Source organism: Desmodus rotundus, chromosome 7 (genome assembly GCF_022682495.2).
Source record: "Desmodus rotundus isolate HL8 chromosome 7, HLdesRot8A.1, whole genome shotgun sequence".
Lineage (NCBI taxonomy): Eukaryota > Metazoa > Chordata > Mammalia > Chiroptera > Phyllostomidae > Desmodus > Desmodus rotundus.
This window is the reverse complement of record NC_071393.1, coordinates 111,223,550-111,244,410: the sequence shown is the minus strand read 5'-3', so window position 1 is coordinate 111,244,410 and position 20,861 is coordinate 111,223,550. Positions and strand designations below refer to the sequence as shown.

The 20,861-nt window shown below is 38.6% G+C and overlaps 1 protein-coding gene across 9 annotated transcripts in view; it reads right to left on the bottom strand.

The window, feature by feature from the left end:
* Nucleotides 1-20,861, bottom strand: part of RAD51B (RAD51 paralog B) — a 515,100-nt gene that overhangs the window by 465,129 nt on the left and 29,110 nt on the right. For all 9 annotated transcript variants that reach the window (XM_045201893.2, XM_053928932.1, XM_024568299.3 and 6 more), the window contains 2 exons: nt 13,592-13,711; nt 12,383-12,566 (listed from right to left, as the gene is read on the bottom strand). In XM_045201893.2, coding sequence (XP_045057828.2) covers nt 12,383-12,566; nt 13,592-13,711 — 304 coding nt within the window. The remainder of the gene's footprint in view (nt 1-12,382; nt 12,567-13,591; nt 13,712-20,861) is intronic.

The following is a 20,861-nucleotide window of genomic DNA, read 5'->3' as shown; positions in this document are numbered from 1 at the left end:
TGGCAACTACTGTTCTAGATGCTTCCGTCAGTGAGAGATGGAACTAGGACGATGGCAGTGACACTGGACAGTCGGAGACAGCAAGAAACCCCATTAAGAACTAAAAGGCTTTAAAGATGGATGAAATGTGAGAATATGCAGAAAATTAAAGTATCAAAGGTTTTGAGTTTTGAGTACCAAGAAAATGGTGATATCATTAACAGAGTAAGTCAGGTGGAGCCTATTAAGGAATTACAGAAATAGGAAAGGAGATAAATTATTTTTTCCTGATCTTCCCGGTCAGATTCATGCCCTCCCTCTTCCTCTAAGCTCTCACTAAATAAAGCTGTTTGTTTCTCTCTCTTTAATTTTACTGCATCTCACATTTTCTCCCAGTGAGCTGTTTAACACAAGTCAGTCTCCCGCTCAGCAGGCAGTAAGAGCCTGGAGGGCCTGTGTGGGCTTGGGGGCACCCGTCCTGGGCTCTAACCACATGACCTTAGGGGTGTTACTCAATCTTTCCAGTCTCAATTTTATCATGTCTAAAATGGGGATAAAATCACATACGTTTTAGGATCAGAGATAAATTTTCATAGTAATTAGCATAATGCCTAGCACATAGTATAAACTCAACAAGTAATAATAAAATAAAATCAATCAGCATAGTTCCATTTCCCTTAAAAGCACTCCTTTTAGAAGTAAACAGTTCTGAGTAAATACAGACCTTTAAAGCACACCACAGACATAGCTCACTCCCAGTTAACTACAGAAATAATCATCTAATTTGTGAATTGAAATCACCTAGTTCATCCTGCCACAGGCTTATAAAGGCCTTTAGAAAATGGGTAAATGAGAATTTTATAATATGTTTTGCTTTTTGGAATGTTGCATCTAACTCTGTATAAAAACTGAGAAAATTCTCTCAAATAAAATTCCTAGATTGCTACTGGATTTAATTTACTCATGCTGTATTTAATGCTTATATGCACAGATAATTTACAATTTATAGCAGTGGAACAAAATTCCTTTCTCTATTCATGTGACTGAAATACACATCTGGTCTACAAGGCAGCAGTACATAAGAGTCACTCCCCAGAGGTTAATGGTTCCAGAATAGAAATACAGTACAAAACTCTATCTAGTTGAAATAGAAATGGAGCTGAGGAGAGAATGAGAAGGAATAATCCTAAGGGAGATAAAATCCAACTCCCAAAGCTGGCTTTCAGCCAGCACTGCTAAGCTCATATCTCCTGACTTGCCAAAAATAACATTAGGGTCTTTTTGACCACAAGTAATAAGGACTACAGTTTTAGGTTTCATCTAAAAATAACTATAAAAAGCAACACCCCCAAAAAACCATATATCAGTCAAAGTGTGATGAGACTTTTTAAAAAATCTATCATGATCCAATAAATGCTGTTTCCAATATAATCAGAAATGGTGCTCCCCGCCACCCCCCGCGACAACATTATTTCCATGTGGCATGCTTGAAGGAGATATAACTCAGAGAAAAAACTCTAGGACGTCGTATCAGAATGCTATCATTAGTGAGTAAACAAAAAGCCAATTCAAAGTGGCTTAAAATAACACTTCTCCAGCATTTTTGTGCATATAATTCATCTGGGGATCCTATTAAAATGGAGATTCTGATTCTGTAGGCCTACGATTGGGGCAGAAATTCATTTCCAACAGGCTCACAGGTGGTGCTGATGCTGCCAGTAGTAAATGGACCACAATTTCAGTACCAAGGACTTAAACCACAAGGAAATACACAGATTAACATACCTGGAAACTCAGAGAAAAGGCCATTCAAAAATTTCATGAATGACCCATAGCTTTTCTCTCTCTCTCTCTCTGCTCTACCATCCAAAATGTCAGCTTCATCCTAAGGCTGGCTCTACCTTCTTGATACAGTATGTCTAATCATAATAACCAGCTCTACCTTCTTGGATACAGTATGTCTGACAATAATAACCAGGGCTATACACTTCCTTCATCACGTCCTACAGAAGATACAAAGTATCATCCCACAGATCTCCAGTAAGTGCAAGAATATTCCCAGAAGCTTGAAAGACTTTCCCTGTACCCTATTTTCCAGAATTAGGTCAGGTGTTCACACCTGAACCACTGACTGGCAAGGGAGAGTAGATAACCTTTGGGCCAACAAGGCCTACCCCTGAACTGAGAGTGGGATCAAGTTTCCTGATGCTTACTGGTTGCACGGGAGAAATCATGGGTCCGTTAGGATGGAAGAAAGAGAAACTGATGCTCAGCAGGCAGTAAACGACATCCAATATAAGTAAATGTTTTCTTCCCTTATCCCATCAAAGTATCATTTTGTTCTGAACCCACTGCATCAACTTTTTCTGATTTTAGAAATCTCATTTATAATCTTTACTATAAGATGGCTTATAGTATTTAAAATCATTCTTCAAGGTGGCTTCTAAGCTCCTTCATCTATTAGCATTTTTTGTTCATATTTGAGTATAACTATAATTTCAAAATACTTTTAACAACCTAAAATGACAGAGAACTTAATTATTTCAGAATCTATAAGTTCTAGCATAATAAGAATAAAAATGGCAACAGAATACATAGTAGCCTAGAAGTAAAGTAAGAAAGAAACTCAGCCCTGGCTGGCATACTTCAGTGGATTGAGTGCCGGCCTGCAAACGGAAAGGTCACCAGTTCAATTCCTAGTCAAGGTACATGCCTGGGTTGTGGGCCAGGTCCCTGGTTATGGGCATGTGAGAGGCAACTGTTTTCTCTCTTGTACAACGATGTTTCTCTCCCTCTCTGTCTCCTTCCCCTCCCCTCTTTCTAAAACTAAATAAATAAAATTAAAAATATAAATAAATTCATATTGTAGGATATATAAAGAAAGAAAGAAAGAAATTTGGGCTTTGCTTATGAATCCATCTTTGCATGGAAATAAAACTTCCCCCTAGGGTGAACTTTGTGATATGTCTCTAATAATACAGAACAACTTATAGAGAAAAATATCTAAAAAGGATTTAGCCACATGTGTCACAAATGCCAAACATTTGCCACTTAGTTTAATCAAAACTCAGGGTCACATAAACTGCATCGGAGATCCCTGAAAGCAATACCACCAAAAATGTGGGCTGTGTGATCTGACCCTTAACGTCGTTCTGCCTCACAGGGCTGAACCCAGGAAAGGCGATGCTCTCTGCAAGCAGCCCTCCGTGCCAGTGAACGGACAGCAAAGGCTGGGGCCAACTGTATGGGCTCAAATCTTGTGCAACACTTGCTCCTAGGAAAAAACTTGGCAAACATCTCAGTCATAATTCACTAACAGATGAGAAATTTTTGTTTAAACTAGTAATCCTAAAGGAATGTGATCATTTTACAGACTGGGTTCACTATTTCCAGGTCTACAATGCACAATATAAATTATTATACAAGGCTATCTTCCAATATAGATCCATGCTTTTCAACTTGAATTCTAATTGGTTCCTAATTCAAGTCGCTGCACTAATCTGGCACGACACAAATCTAGTGAAATGTAAAATTTTAAAGGCGCTATTCACAATAGCTGAGATATAGAAACAGCCTGTGCCAAGTGATGGATGGATAAAGAAACACACAGGAATATTACTTAGCCTTAAGAAAGGGGGAAATTCTGTCATTCGTGACAACATGGATGAAATCGGAGGACATTACATTATTGAAAAATGTCAAACAGAGAAAGACAATGATCCATTTATATGTGGAATCCTTCTTTTCTTTTCTTTTCTATCCTCACCCAAGGACATGCTTATCGATTCTACACAGAGGGGAAAGAAGGGAGAGGGAGGGGAAGAAAAACACCAATGTGAGAGAAACACTAATCGGTTTAGAGAAAAACACTGATCAGTTGCCTCTCTATGTGCCCCAACCAGGACCAAAACTGCAACCTAGGCACGTGCCCTGACTGAGAGTCAAACCTGCAACCTTTCCATTAATGGGGACAAGGCTCCAACCAACTGAGTCACACTGACCAGGGCTATATGTGGAATCTTTAAAACAAAAAAAGTCAAAATCATAGAAACAAAGGGTGGAATTGTGATTAAGCAGGGGAAGGGTGGGCAAAATGGGGAAAGGTCGGTCAAAGAGTAAGGCTCCGGAAGTCCTAAAAAAAGATCTTCATACCTTTCCTGCCTGCATGTATTTGTTCATAGCATTTGTAATACTTCAATCGTATCATCTACCCCAAGTTCCACCTCTCCCTTTAACTTAGCCCTTAGGGAGCCACCCAGGTGATTCCTATGAATGCTCAAGATTGACAACCACGAAATTTGGTAATTATGATTGGCTGTAGAAAACTAAAAACCTATCTGACACTATCCATTAATTATTAGACTGGTGTCAGATGGGTGTGAGATTTACTGGGATGATCACTTAATAAGTTCCATAAATGCCTAATCACTGGAGTGTACACCTGAAACTAATAGAGTAATGTAGGCTAACTGTAATTAAAAAATAAAAAATAAATTTTGGGGGTGTGGAGATGGGTGGAGGTGGAAGAAGATACAAGGGGAATAAGTGGTAATGGAAAAAAATATAATTAAAAAGTTTAAAAAATACCCTGGCTGGTGTGGCTCAGTGGATTGAGTGCTGGACTGCAAACCAAAGGGTCTCCAGTTCAATTCCCTGTCAGGGCGCATGCCTGGATTGCAGGCCAGGTCCCCAGTGGGGGTCTTGCTAGAGGCAACCACGCATCGATGTTTCTCTCCCTCTCTTTCTCCCTCCCTCCCCCTCTCTAAAATAAAAATAAAATATTTTTTTAAGTTTAAAAAATAAAAATAAAATAAACAATTTTTTAAAAAAGCTAAAAGCCTTACAATAGTAATTTGAACAAATAGCTACTTATTTGCCTCACAGAAGAAGTCTGGAAGCAGTTAGTCCAGGGCTGCCATCCAATGATGTCAACATCCTCAGCATATTGGTTTGTAACCTCATGGGTACAAGGTGGCTGCTGCTCCTTCAAGGCGGAAAGAAGAAATACACAACAAAGGACCACGCTAGAAATATCACTTCCCTTTTACCTGGGAAATAAAGACTTTCTTAGTAGCTTCCCCCTCCCTACTAATAAGCCTTCCCTTAAATGTGGTGGCACCTGTATTTTTCAAAGATGGCCATACAACATATTTATCCCACCCCATGTGTTCTTTTTACAATGTGACAGGCACTCCAACTGAAAATTCATGTTCTCTCCCTTTGAGTCGGAGAGGGTACCGTGATAGTCTCTACCAACGGAGTACAGCACACTTCTGAGGCAGGGCTGCAAAAAGAATACAGCTTCCATCTGGGGCTGTGTCTCAGGAAGCTCTTCAAACCCAGTGACCATGTTGAAACCATGAATGAATGTTCTAGCCGGGCTCCCAGTACATACAAGCATTAACTGCCAAACAGCATGAACAAGCCTTCATGCTATTCCAGCCCCATCTTTGAGTCTTGCAGCTGAGGCCTCAGACCTGATGGAGCAGAAACAATCTGTCCGCAGTGGCTTTATGTGAATCCCTGGCACATATGGGAAACAATAAATGGTAATTGTTTTTGAGTCAGTACATTTTAGAGTTATTATTATAAATAATATTACATTAATATTACATTAATAACATTACATTAACAACATTACATTACTATTATAAATAATAATACAGAACTAAAACAAGTATCATTGGGCAGAACTGGGTCTCATCGCCCACCTGCCACTGAAGAAGAACGTGACTGCCACAGACTTTTGGTTAAGGTGGGCACATTGTCACTAAAAACCACCAGGGTCCTATTAACAAGGGGAAGATGGAAATGAGCACTGGGGAGGCAAATAACAGTACCTGCCGCAACTACTTACTTAATACTTGCTATCTACTAGCTTGTATCATACTGATCGTTTCTTAAATGTGTTGTTCTCCACTAAGAAATACAATAGAGTCTTGAAGGCAAAGACTGTATCATTACAAAATACCTTAAATAATGGTTACTCTAAAAATACCTATTTAACTTCTGAACAGAAACATTTAAGTTACACTTTAGAACTTTTAGGTCCTAGAAACTTTGAGGTTCTGAAACAAACAGAAAAGGTTTTGTAATTTTTTTCTGGAGTTTTTCAGAATAATTTTCCTGAGAAAATGCAAGTGCAATTGAACAACTGAATAAGCTTTGAAGATCCCTTATACTATACAGACAAATATCAACTAACTCCAGAGTTAAAATAAGCCATCACAACCGTGTCTGGAAATCCCGCACAAAATATAAAGATAAACATTGGAGTGGGCTAATTAACAACTGCAGGGTATTTTGTAAACATAAAGTTCCTAAATATTTATGCTTAAGTAGTCACGTTGATTTATCCCTCAATGACAAATGTACTCTTAGCAGAGCAGGAACCTCACTGTGGCTCCCCACAATGATACTAGCCCCCACGTGCCCCTGACCACTCACCTCAGGACTCTTACTGAGCCACTACGTCTATTTCTTTAAAAATAAGGATAATAGAGAAATCAGACAGATGTCAATCTTAATTTTAAAATAAATCTTAAAGCATTCTAAAACTATTTTAGCTAAATAGGAGCTCATTATCTGAATTTAGAAAACCCTGATTTATTACTGAAATAACTAAAGCTGAAAACAGCCGCTAATTCGGGTTCAGTGGGTTATGAAAACATCAACTAATATTCACATAATGCTTCAGAACTTACGACGTGCTCTCACACAGATATATCATACAGACACAGATATAGATACACACGCAGCCATCCCTTGGCGTCTGTGGGGGACTGCTCCAGGACGCCCTGCAGACCCTAGTCTAAGGGTGCTCAAGTCGTTTACAGAAAATGGCATAACATTTTCAGTTAACCTACGCACACCCTCCTGTACACTTTAAATCATCTCTGGATTACTTATCATTCGAACTACAACGTAAACACTACACAAAAAATCATTTATACTATGTCGTTTAGGGAATAATGACAAGAAAAAAAATTCTCTACGTGTCCAGTACAGATGCACCCATGGTAGGCCGAAGGACACAGTACACACCAGCAACAACGTAACACTGCGGTTTCTTTTTAAGTACTTTTGATCCCAGGTTGATAGAACCCACAGATACAGAACCATGGATATGGAGGGTCAACTGTATATTTGTGTGTTTGTATATCTACATATGTTTATCTTCCTATAAATTATGATACAAAACTGCTTTGCAAACTGTAAAAACCTCCACAAAGGTTAGTAATCTAGCAATATACAGACAGGGTCCAGCAGAAGTAACGCCTGCTTGAGTGTGGGTGGTAGGGTAATAATATGGGTGTCAGAATTTATAGTTTTAATTTGAATGTTTCACCTGAAATGTCATATGGTGTGCTTGAGTGTGAAATTGTTATGTTACAGAATTACATGGTTATGATTTTGAGGAAAAGATTTTGTAATTAACAGGGGACATTATTTGTGTCAGACCCTGTATATTTACTATTATGCATCTACTTATACTACTAGCAATAATAATAATAAACCTTACGAGGCAGGAAACTTCATCCCCTGTCTACAGAGAAGGATACTGAGGCTCAGAAACGAGAAGTGACTGGTCCACAATCGCACAGCTGGCTGAGATACAGCCCGTACTTAAACTTGTATCTTCTGACTTGAAATTCTGGGTACTTTCTACTGCATTAGGCTGACTCAGTATAATGTTTACTTTTAAAAGCATGATTCCTACAGATTGGAAGAGAAAAGCGAAAGAAGAGTCTATTGTTGGGCACAAAACTGTCATTTCTAATGTTGCAAGGAAGGCCAATCCCATATTATTGGACGACCCAGTAAACTAAGCTAAAGATCACAAAGAAAAAAAAAAGATTCATTATAATACAGTCTCAGAAATGAAACCAATTTTAGTAACTTAAAGCTAGGAACAAAAGAAACATTTTTCACATTATAACATTTTCATTATTTCTTTAAAAGAGTGCACTTTGGTCCACACAACTGCAAGCATCACTTTCCAGTTCACGTCAGAACTGTCCCTCCCTCGAACACATACACCAAAGACCCTTTGAGTCATGATGCTTATAAAAACTACCTTAAGTTTAAGTTCCTTGGACTTTTCATTAAATCCACGAACAGTGATTTTACTGGACACATCTGGCAATGCATGAAACTAGAATGTCTCCTGTCCAGTTGCAACACATATTAAGTCTTCATTAAACCTCAAAGCAGAATCTTAGGAGGTTGTCTGTACTTCAGATGTTCCCCAAAAGAGGTCCAAAGTACAAATATTTAGTAATTATTTTCCTAAGACAGCAGACTTATCACAGGACTTCAGCTACAAGTTTGACAATTTCAGCTTTAGAAAACAGATACCCAACAAATCTTTAATATATTGACTGGCAGATAAAAGGCATTAATTTTAATCTTAACATACACATATGATTTCTATATAAGTGAAAATGCAAACAAAGCTGCAAGTGTTCAAGTATTTCTCTTATTTGAAATACTGGTACCACTAACAGAAGCAAAAGCAACAAAGCATAAAGCAAAGTGTGAAACTTTTCACTGAAAAAGGACTGGAAGAAAGAATTCTGAGTACTGAATAGCTTTTAGTCAGTAAGAGGCAAGGGAGCAGAATAATTCTGACTTCTGCACTAGGAAGCGATGTCCTGTTGTGAATAAGAGCGCGGATGCACCGGAATGAAACAGATCTGAGTACAAACCCTACCCCTTCAACTTACTAGCCACGTGGTTCTGGGGAAGTTACTTCACCCTGATAAGCCTCAATGTCTTCATCTATAAAACAGGAATAACATAACCTACCTCACAAAGTTATTTAAAGTATTAAATAAAAAATGTTTTAAATGCATTCACTGTAACACCTGGAATAAAAGTAAGTATTAAGTAAGACACAGCTATTTATTAACAGCCTTTTAAAACTGTAGATTATTAGCCCTGGCTCTTGTGGCTCAGCTGACTGGGCATCATTCGCAATGTAAAAAGGTCGCCTGTTCGATTCTCAGTCAGGGCACGTGCCTAGGTTGTGGGTTCAGTTTCCAGTCAGGGTGTGGACAAGAAGCAACCAACAGATGTTTCTCTTCCTCCTTCTCCTTCCCTTCCCCTCTCTCAAATAAATAAATAAATAAATAAATAAATAAATGTGGATTATTTAAATAAGATAGAACAATTTCAACAACTACTTACTTTTGCCAGTAAAACAACACAAATGATGCTACAACTTTGAGATGCTAAGTAAGGTCCCTAATCTTAAAAGGGACTTCAAATCCCAATCATTAATTCAAATCAATCATTAATGATTCTGTGATAGGGCTTAAGTGGTTAAGGTATAGGGGAACTCAAGATTTAAAGATTTTAGTTGTAGTTTGAGTTGATAGGCTTAAGTGAGTAATGAAGGTGGAAAGGTGTTATTCTAGGAACTGGAATGAGTGACCACAGGAGGTCTACAAGCAATTCAACCTCCATGCCCCAGGGGGTCTGCAATGACATCTGAGCCACGGTGCTGTAAGGAGGGAACTTCTGTGATGCAGATAAAGAATTGTTGATCAGCAGATAAAGAAATACTAGGAAAATCCCTGCTGGACTGGGACTCTTATCTGATTAACCTTTTTATCCAAACCCTTACCTAAGACAATTTTTTTTTTAATTTTTATTGTTACTCAATTACAGTGGTCTGCATTTTCTCCCTATCCCTCCACCCCACCCCAGCTGAACCCACTTCCCTCCCCCTTGATTTTGTCCATGTGTCCTTTATAGTAGTTCCTGTAATCCCCTCTCCTCACTGTCCCCTCCCCACTCCCCTCTGGCTATTGTTAGATTGTTCTTAACTTCAACGTCTCTGGTTATATTTTGTTTGCTTTTTTCTCTTGCTGATTATGTTCCAGTTAAAGGTGAGATCATATGGTGAGGGTACACAATTCACCATCTTCTCAGATTACTGGCATCTGAATAGAGCTCCCATAAAAATTCAATCCTTGTCTCTATTTATTGGCTCTGGTAGTGACAGGCAGCATGAACACCAACTTTTCCAGTTTCAGTAACACTAAAACCTAAGAGCCACAACTTCCTTTCATTTCTAATTTTTTCTGAGCAACAACATGGGAATTATGCTTGTGCTTTAACAGTTTAACCACTATCTGTCTGTCTCCAAACAAGCACTCTCTTTCTGAGTAAGAATGGACAGCAAGGGTCAAGGTGAGAGATAATAAAGAGTTTAACTAGAGTCCATGAAGATCAATGCTACCTGCCTTCATTTCTCTGTGTAATCTGTAGTCCCAAGAAAGGACAAAGAAGTGGGTACCAAATTACTTCCATATCTGCTAGAAACAGAATAAGAACAGTACACAAGACGCTTATTTCATTCTCCATTATATCACAGAAAGCTAAATATTCATCACCTGCAATTAACTTATTTATAGAAGCCTGAAGGGCAAAGACTATGTTTTATTCATCTTTATGATCTCACAGTACCTAGCACTGAGTTTTGTACACAACTGCTGAGGGTGGAATTAAAGACGGAAGGTCAGAGATCCAAAGAATGAGTGAGTTTACCAGGTATAGGAGGATCCGGGCAGTACAGTATCCATCAACAAAACAGCTAAAAGGAGATATGACAGCGAGTAAGACATGATTTGTCCTTTTGAGGAGCTTGAAGCCTTGTGAAAATAAGTATTAGGAAGAGAGAGATAAAATATACCAAGCATCTGGAATGAGGTAACTACTAAAATTAATAATTAATGGCTACCTTTTACTGAATGTGTCAAACATTGTGTAAAGAACATTACAGACATTATCTCATTTAATCGTCACACCCCCATGAGTCAGATATTGTTATTCCCTGTTTCAAGTGAAAAACTAAGAGTTGGAGCTAGGATAAGTAATTTACTCAAGTTCACACAATTAGCAAACAGAGAGGCTATGGTTCAAACCAATAGCCAATTCCAAAGCCAGGACTCTTGGCCACCAGGGACCAGAGGACTAGCACGGAAGGTGGTGGTAAGTAATCAGGTACTGAATGTATATTGAAATGGAGTCAACCAGATGTGCTAAAAGACGCAGAGCAGTGTTTAAAGTAAAGAGGTATCAGGTAATGTCTGTAAGACGGACAACTAATTGGATGAGATCTAATGCATCAAAGGTTAAGTCGCCCTCTGGCCCCTACTCTCCTTCTCCAGATGCAACCAGCAGAGTTTCTTCATGAGCTGCCAGAGCCGATGCATGCATGTGAATTAATACAATAAGCATATGTACTTTTTCATCAGTCAACTATATGTTTTTAAATTCCCCTCTTCTCCTTTGATATGAAATATTTTTTAATGTTTATTTCTTTCTTTCTTAGAGGGGAAGAGAGGGAGACAAACATCAATGTGTGAGAGAAACACTGACTGTTGCCTCTCGTACGCGAGCCGACCGGGGACCAAACACGCAACCTAGGCATGTGCCTCGACCTGGCCACCTTTCACTTTGTGGGAAGAGGCCAACCAACTGAGCAACACTGGTCAGGGTGCTATAAAATATTTTTAGATTCCCTTATTCTCCTTGACCAGGGAAAACATGAATTTGAGTTATCATTTTAAGCAACGACAATAAAATTTAAAAGATAAGCATCATCCATGATAAACTTTACTGTACTTGACTTCACCAGGAATTACATCATATAATCTAAAATATGAATTTAAAAGCCACTAATATGTGCAAAGCCTTTTTGATGCCACATTTTCTCCCTTGACCCACTGCTTGATTTCATAAATCTCAAAGGCTGTGTGGTAGTTTACACTCTTGGTGCATATTGTTTATGTTATAAGGCCCAAGATTTTAATTTTCCAAACACACAAATCTGAAAATTATAAAATCATAACTAAATTTTATCTCAGTGTAAGGAATTCTTAACTTTTGTTGAGATGATACATGGCTAAAACTGAAAAGCCTGACAATACTAAATGTCGGCACAGCTGAAGAACAAGTAGAACTCTCCCACACACTGCTGGTGGGAGTGTAACTCAGTAAACACTTGTATCAGCTTCCCTACCACAAACTCTTGCAATATATCCTCATCTTCATTCCTGATCACAACCCCCACTACTGAAAGTCAAGCCAGCAGTAACGGGCTGATCACTTTGTAGGCTACATGACTGTCTGATCACTATGTTGTACACTTGAAACTCATATAATACTATATGTCAATAAGTAAATAAATCCGCTCCAGGCTCAAACTGTAAAAAGGAAAAGATAATCTCCATAAATGAACAAATGTAATAAGATGATATTTGCTGTAGCAATTAGACTAGGCTCTTTGGACAGGCTTTACATTTCCTTCTAATTATATTACTTGATATTATGTCGGTGAACTTAATATTAAAAAAAGAGAGAGAGAGAGAAAAAGAAAAGAAGAAAAACTCACTGGGATTGAAAATTCCTCAGCCAAATATTTCAAGGAGGCTGCTTCTCTTGCCAAGAACTTGTTCCTTTCTCTCATGTTGCCCTGAAGTTGTGTATCAAACTCCTTTCTTACCACAGACGCAACAGAGTCAATAATCACAAGTTTAACACCTTTTGAAATAATTTCTTCTTCTAAGGATTCAATCCTGTAAAAGTGGAATTAGTAAAATAGTAGAAAAGTTTAAGTAATAATAAAAAATAGGGCATTGCAAAGGTTGACCAACTTAAAAACAACAAATTGTTCTTTCCTTAGTTATAGTGATGACTGCAAGTATCCAATAAACATAACTTATTGTTATGTATTTCTGCTATACATATGGCACTCTTTTGGAAATAAACCAAAATGTTTTCATTCCTTAGTTCTCCTATGACATTGCTAAAGCTCCAATTTTAGGGTAAAATTCTAAATTTGTGGTAGCCAGTCTCCAAAATGGCCCCCGTTTACCCCCAACCCCTGTTCCTCTCACACTGTACCAGAGTTGGTCTTGTGACCAACAGCATACGACAACATGAGGGTCCCGCATTTCTGAGAGTACGTTATAAATGACTACAGCGTCCATCCTGGACTCTCCATCACTTATCCAGTCTCTCTCAGATGATTCACTGTGGGGGAGGCAGGTGGCTGCACTATAAACAGCCCTGTGGAGAGACCTACAAGGTGAGGAACCGAAGCCCCTGGCTAACATCTGGGAAGAAGGGAGACCATCCAGCAACTACATGAGTGACCTTGGAATTTTCCAAGATTCTCCAGCCCCAAGCAGGCCTTGAGACAACTACAGCCCTGGCCAACAGCTTGACTGCAAGCGTTTGAGCAGCCCTGAGCCAAAAATACCTAGCCAAGCCCCTCCCAGATACCTAACCCTCAAAAACTATGTGAGACAACATACGTTTTCCATTTTAAGCTGCTATTCTTTGGGATAATTTGTTAATGAAACAATAATCAATACACCTCTAAATTAATATAAACTATTTTACTCATTTCATTTCCTTTTTTCATTTTTAAAGAAATACTTCCACAACAAGCCATAGTGAATAAAGAAGAACATGGCAATAATTATTTCCTATAATCCTAAAATGTAGGGACTTTTTTTCACTCAGAAACTGAAAACATGAAAAACAAAAACTAAATCTTCAAAGTATTACTAAAATACCAAAATCTAAAATGGCATACCTTTGAAGAACTTCATCACAGCTGAGTTCCCGATAAAGATAAACTTTACTGCTTGTCAAAAGTAATTTTTCCTCAGTGTTAAAATATCTGGGGAAACGAGATTCTGCTATCTCAATCAGCCTGTGGAATTAAAAAAAAATAGCATAAGTGAAAATAGCCAATGACATTTAAGGCCACATGGCTGAACCTCTAATGAATTTTACTTCAGAAATTCTTAAGTCACAAGGAACACCAGAATAAAAAAAAATGCCTTTTCAATAGAGCAGGTACAAGCAAAATGGCTTAATATACAAGTTTGCAACATAAGCACTAAGAGAGGTTAGCAGACAGAGCATGAGACCAGCAAGGGCTGTTAGATCCCATCGAACGTTGAGCAAGCGGCATTGCCTCTGAGAATAAATATGTTTCTGGGAATAAATACTTTTTGTAAATGACATTTTGACTAGTAGCTAATATATGTTTAGTAAATAAGAAAAATGCTTCTATTTTCATGAGAAAATATATTTTAACAAATGTAGAATATTATCACTCTAATAATCAAGTATCAGTGAGTCTCCACATCTCAGACCAAAAAATATACATACAAAATAAATGCTATTCAGTACATCCTTGGTAAATGGAAGATTATTTTCTATGCAAATAAATGTTGTCCAATATTTTCTTAGTAAATAAAAAAGTGATTTTCTAAACACTGAATTCCAACCTCAAAACTAGAGCTAATACTTGGGGTAAGCACAGGACAATGACAAGCTGACACAGATGCAATTATCGTCATTAATAGCACAAGACATGGAGCAGGGAGAGCAATACTAGAAACTTCAAATATTTCTGGTTAAAAATGTAAAAATGTAAGTCTTTGAGTATAACTATTTAAAACGATACTTTATCAGCCCCATACTTAACCACCCAAGGGCAACTGGGAAAAAGGACTGGAAACACAAAAACCATCCTATATTGTATGCTCCATTTAAAGACACAAAGTACAAAAGAGCAAGTGTTTCCATTTCTAGATAGTTAATGAGTTACAAGAAGAGGCTGAGAACTTTAAATAGATCAACAAAGTAAGTTCCTCAATATGCCACAATCAGAAATGGAAGAGAAAAATCTAAAACAGGAAGAGGGAAACATTAAAGAATCTAGTCAATAACATTTGTAAAGCATATTTTAAGCAATTTGAAAAGAAGAAACATCATTAGGTTGAACAAGATGAAGAGAAGTTATTTTAGGAGTAAGGACGTGTAAAGAGAACAAAATGGATCAAATGACCATTCAAGAGAAGTTCTTGAGAAAGGCATGGGAATTGGGGAAAACGGAAATGAGGTGACAAGATCAAGAAAAGAGATGGCACTGGCAAAGGCAGGATGGGCATACTTGGGGGTCTGGGAAAATGTGTAAATTTTCTGATTGGGGCAATTATTTGCTGAGTTTAGTCAGAGAAATCAGCTAACAAGCTCTGGCACTTGGAACTCACTGATTTTTGAGGATAGGTATGACAACACCTATCAGAAACACAGAAGGTTTTCAAAGTTTGGACGCTCAGTTGATCAGGAACCAGACTGAGTAACTAACTCACTGGCAACAGCTGCACTGCTGGCGGACAATAATTTTCTGCCTCCAGCACTCAGCTGGATTTCAACTAGGGGTGTCAGGCTCTGGAACTTATCACTGCTCTCTCATTCCAGTGACATCCCTCAGAAGGAAGGTGGCCGCGACATGGACGTGAACTTACTTTATTCATAGTTATCATACTTTCCTCCTTCCCTAATGCTTTGGTGAAGAGCAGGGTTAGTGGCAATATCTCTAGTACCATGAAATGTAAAGTCCACAGTTCTGCTGATGTCAAAATTTACTTCTAAATACTAAATATATCACATACTCCATTACTAAGCAATGGGAGTATTTTCTCTTTTTATCCTGAAAATGCACAATTTACCTGGTTTGGGATGAAATAAGCTAAACAAGCCTTACTGACTTTAATAACCACTAGAAATGGTAGGGAAAAATAAAATTGTATATGGTTTTTGCCAAAAGTTTTAAGTGGGATGGTGGTGCCTTTAAGGTCAAGCTTAATGAGCTTAGACAAACTTAAGGTCAATAACCTTACAAACTTAGGAATTGTGTACAGAGATAAAAAACAATAACTGTGTTACCAGGCTAAATAACTGTATCAAATGGTTATTAACAGTCCAATATGCTCTAACTTTCTGTAAGTTTCTTTAAATGTCTTTTTAATTTTAGAAATCTAAAAATGTACAAATATACAAACATAGCCCTGGCTGGTGTGGCCCAGTAGATTGAGTGCTGGCCTATGAACCAAAGGGTCGCAGGTTCAACTCCCAATCAGAGCACATGCCTCGGTTTGGGGCTAGGTCCCCGGTAGGGGGCGCACAACAGGCAACCACACACTGATGTTTCTCTCCCTCTCTTCCTCTCTCCCTTCCCTTCTCTCTAAAAATAAATAAATAAAATCTTTTTAAGAAAACAAATGTAGATGTAGTATTCTATATGCCTCACGTTAATCATAGCAATTTCTCATGACAATCTTTATCACAAAGATCTGTTTTGTCTGGAGCAACACAAAAGAATCTATCTTTTGCTACCAGACATTAATTATATAAAGTTTGAAAGCAATGCCATCTAGTGGACATCTTTTTTATAAAAAGTATTCCTTTCAAAGGACACACTAAAGATTCAACAAATATTTATTGAGGAACTACTGTAATCCAGGCACTGTTCTAGGTGCTAAGGATATGGCAATGAACAATGACAAAACAAAACAAAAGCCTTCCCTCATGGAACTTACATTCTCCTGAGAGAGACAAGCAAAGAAATACAGTATATCATACATCAGATCATAAATGCTCTAAAGAAAAGTGAGCCAGGATGAGGGGACAGACTGTCACAGAGGGCAGTGCGTGCCATTTTACGTAACGTGGTATGGGAAAGCCTCTTTTCAATAGGTACCTTTGAGCAATGTTTTAAGGGAGATGAAAAAAATGAACCATGTGGATACCCAGCAGAACAGTGAACAGGAAGAGAGAATTATAGCAAGTGCAAAAGCCCAGGTGTAAGAAGATGCCTGGGGTGTTTGAGGAATAGCAAGGAGGCTGATGTAGCTGAAACACAGGAAGCAAGAAGGAGAATAAAAAAGAAGTAAGGTCAGAGGGCCAGCCAGGAGCCAAAATCACACAAGATCCTTAAGTCTGTGGGTTTTAGTGGATTTCGTTTAGTAAAAGCCTAGGAGTAGGATGGGACATGACCTGACTTCTTTCTAAGGAATCACTCTGGCTACCAAATGAAGAAGAAACTGCAGATGGGCCAGGGTGAAAACAAGATCAGCTAGGGCAGTAGCCCAGATAAGAGATGGGGGTGTCCTGACCTAAAGAACAGCTCGTGTGATTACCGAACCCAAGATGCAGTTCAGAAGAGGAGCTGAAGGGGTTTCCTGACAAAATGGGTCAGCATCTGGAAGACGGAATTAACCGTTCATTAAAGTGAAAAAGAATGGATTCGGACTAAGGTTTTTTGTTATTAGTTCCCCGTTACTTCACAGCTCTTGTATAAAAGGAAAGTTAAAAGCTTTACATTAGTGACCACATGCCAACTTGAAACAAAACATATGCGTAATGTAAAAACAAACAAAAAGTCTTCCAAAATTCTACTTGAAATATTGCATCATAAATGTGCTAAAATAAAAGTGTATGGTTTTTCAAAGCTCCTTATACATATGTAGTATTTTCCTGTTCATTAATTCAATATGTGCTTGCTCAGCACTGTGGGGTTACTAACCATAATAATGTGAATCTATTAGTTCCTTACAGATTCCAGAAAATCCCAAAGTTTTGTTTTAGTAATAATAAGTGTGTACTTACAACTAATTTCCATTTTCTATCTGAAACTCTTCAGGATAGAAGAGTTTCACCCAATGAATTCACCTAGATTCACAAGTGATAAGGCAGCTGAAGCTGGACTAAGGAAAACATACCCAGACTCATGAAGCCATCTAAAAAAAAAATGGTGAGAGGGAATTTATTTCCCCTGTCTACCCCTGGGTCAAAGATCCTGGATTTGTACAAACTAGCAAATAAGTAACTAAGACTGTAATCGGGCCTTGAGCTGAAAGTCCCCCAAAATGGAGAAAACCCCCATAGCAATCACTTGGGGGATGAGGGAAGTGGAGCAGGGCCATTGAGAGCGACTTTGCATATTTATCTAAAGAACTCCGTCAGTGGTTTAATACTATTACAGCTGTGCATGCACTGGGAGCCAGGGAGATGGGCATGACTCTAACCGGAGATGCCATGTAGCCAGAGAGGCTTCCTGCGCCTGCCTTCGAGAGAGCGGCTTGGAGGCAGCTTCTGAATCACCAGGTCACGCTTGCCCAGACTAACAATGGCAGCAGAGAAAGGCAGAAGAAATCAGACTACTGGCAGGTTTAACCCAGTGTGGGAGGAGTCGGAAATGGGGTTACGGAGGAAGATCCACACTGGGATTTAAACCCAGGCATGGCAGCCGTCCTGGGGCTTAACTACATTGTTTGGGAGCAGAGAAGGAGCTCTCTTGACCACTGGGCTTTGAAAGCAGGAAAGCAGAATGTAGCAGCCACATACAGCTCTCTCCCTTGGCCATGCAGTTTGAAAGGATGAAGGATTCCCTGGCCCACCATGAGGACATGGTTTTGGATTAAGAAGGGGCGCCTAGCGGAGCTACGTACTTCTATTACAATACCCCTGACTGGCTTGGTTTGGCAAGGGGAGGCAGGACTGTGTGTGTGTTTGTGGGTGTTTTAAAGGGACTTTGGGATTTAATCGCAACATTCTGCCATTACTCTAAACCTATGTAATTTTTAATTAAATAATTCCTTTCCTTTTTACCAAACTCTGGCATTGAGAGCCACAACTCTTACCAGCAGCAGGCAAAAAGAATCATGGAGTAATAAGACCCCCAGAAGTGGGGGGCGGGATTTTCTATAACAAGACCACACTGGTATTGCCTTCAGAATCAGCTAAAGTCATGGCTGCCCACTACCCCTCTACCTCCCTCTGGATACACTGATTCGTAAGTAGTGACACTTTAAATAGTTTGGCAGGAATCAAAAGGCACTGGCTCAGGGGCACTTGACAGCTGCAGAAGTGACTGCAGATCTGAGCCCCTGCTTTCGCACAGCACACCTCCGCTGTGCATACTCAGTTACAATTATTATCATTTTACATTTTTTGATTATTTGATTAATGTCTTTCTCCCCTTCTGACTAGTGTTCAAAGCTTTTCAGATTTCATGACAACTCAGGAATGTCTACTTCTACCTCCTAATATTCCAATTCTATATCCTACCTCCCCTTCCAGAGCCCTGGGTCCTATCTCTGCCTCAGTAGATCCTTCAGTTTTCATCACATGTCCATTTGTAGTCCTAAGACTCGGCTTTATTTTCCTTTATCCATTTTATTTCTCCCAAATTTTTACTTTGAAACCTCTATTATTATTTACCATTCATGCCATCTTCCTTTTTTTCCAATTTGAAGTATTTGTTGTTTTTTTATTCTTAACCTCCAGTTCCATCTTTTTCTAATTATCTCCAACAGGAACAATATAGTATCCATTCAATTCATGGGTCCTGGAATTCTCATGATTGCCAAATTTTCCATAAGCAGATCACTAGATTAATCTATTTATCCATACTATTCAAGCATATACAAGTGCACAGCAATTAAAACTATATTGGATCTTAAGTATAAATCCAATAGGTAAAATATAAGAAACTATCCGTGTGGCAGTGGCGAATGTAGCCCAGCCCGATTCAGAAAACCAGCAGGGAGTGAGTCAGCACACAAGAACCAAGCCCATGGATTGGTTTTCCTGTGGGGAATCAGGCCTGCATTGTACCTAGGCTGCTATGAGACTTGCTTTTTGCTAAAACTCCCTCACCCTGAATTGAGGCAGCAAATGTTTACTGCGTATCTTTAAAGTAACTTCCTAAAATCTATGCTAAACCTCCCAAGTATGGAGTGTAACCAGTTCAACCACCTTTCCCCTTGCATTTGCAAATATCCTTTCTCTTTGTAGTAATTAGCAACTTCCTCTCCTTTGTTATCTGTAAAAGGTAATCACCTAAAGCGAACCTGTGCATAGTAAATGAGGACCATCCTCCATGTAATGTGCCCAGAAAAGCAATAAAAACCTGTCCAGGCAGGGGGCGGGGCCCTCTCTCACTCAGAGAGTGGCAATGCTGTCCCTTTGTCTCCACAGGGCTTCTGTAGTCCGTGTGAATTTGGCCCTTGCAGCCAGAACACATGGACCCCACTGGCTGGAGTCCCCATCAGTAAGACAAATTAAAAACAGGCTATTTACTGAATCAATCAGAATTTGGTCTCCTTAGCATTCTCCTTTCCCCAAGGCAAAGCCTGAATACCCAAGGGTTTAGCACCAGGCTATACTATTATTTAATTACTAAGCAGTCTGAGAGATACAATTACAGCTCATGATAAATAAGAATGATTGATATACTATCTTAAATTATCTTCTCAAAGACATGTAAAAATAAGCTACTTAGTGCATTGCTTTTAAAATTATAACTACGATAAAAAAATTTAGAAAAAAAATATGTAACTAATGTTGCCCTGGCCAATGTGGCTCAGTTGGTTGGCAGGTCATCCCATAACCAAAAGGTTAGGGGTTCAATTCCCAGTCAGGGCTCACATCTAGGTGGTGGGTTTGACCCCCCTGTCTGGGTGTGTATGATTCCCCAATCCCAGTGCCTACAGAAGGCAACCAGTCGATGCTTCTCTCCCACATCAATGTTTTTTTCCCTTCTTCTGTCCCTTCCTGTCTCTCTAAAAGCAGTAAAAAAAAAAAAAAAAAAAAAAAAAAAAAAATCCTCAGATGAGAAAAAAATAAATAAGTAAAACTAATCTTTCTAAACTGCTTTTAAGTATATCACCCACAAGGTTTTCTCTTTTTAAGTACATTTTAAACAAAAATAATTTTTATTTATTCTTCCTCTGTTTTCTCCCTCCTTCTTAATAAAAAGATATCTTAGCAATTTATTGGCAGAAATTATTTTCCATTTTTATCACTTACCCTAAGTTCTCAAACTATATGTGAATCCTTTAAACTTCCCTCATATTAATCTTTCAATTCACTTTCTCATTTGTGTTGATCAGACCACTTGCTTGTAAGTACAAAATGGAGACAATGCTACATATAGAGTCATACTGAGAGCTAAAATATACTTCTTTTTGAGTCTTATATTTTCCTGCTTTATCTCTTCTCTA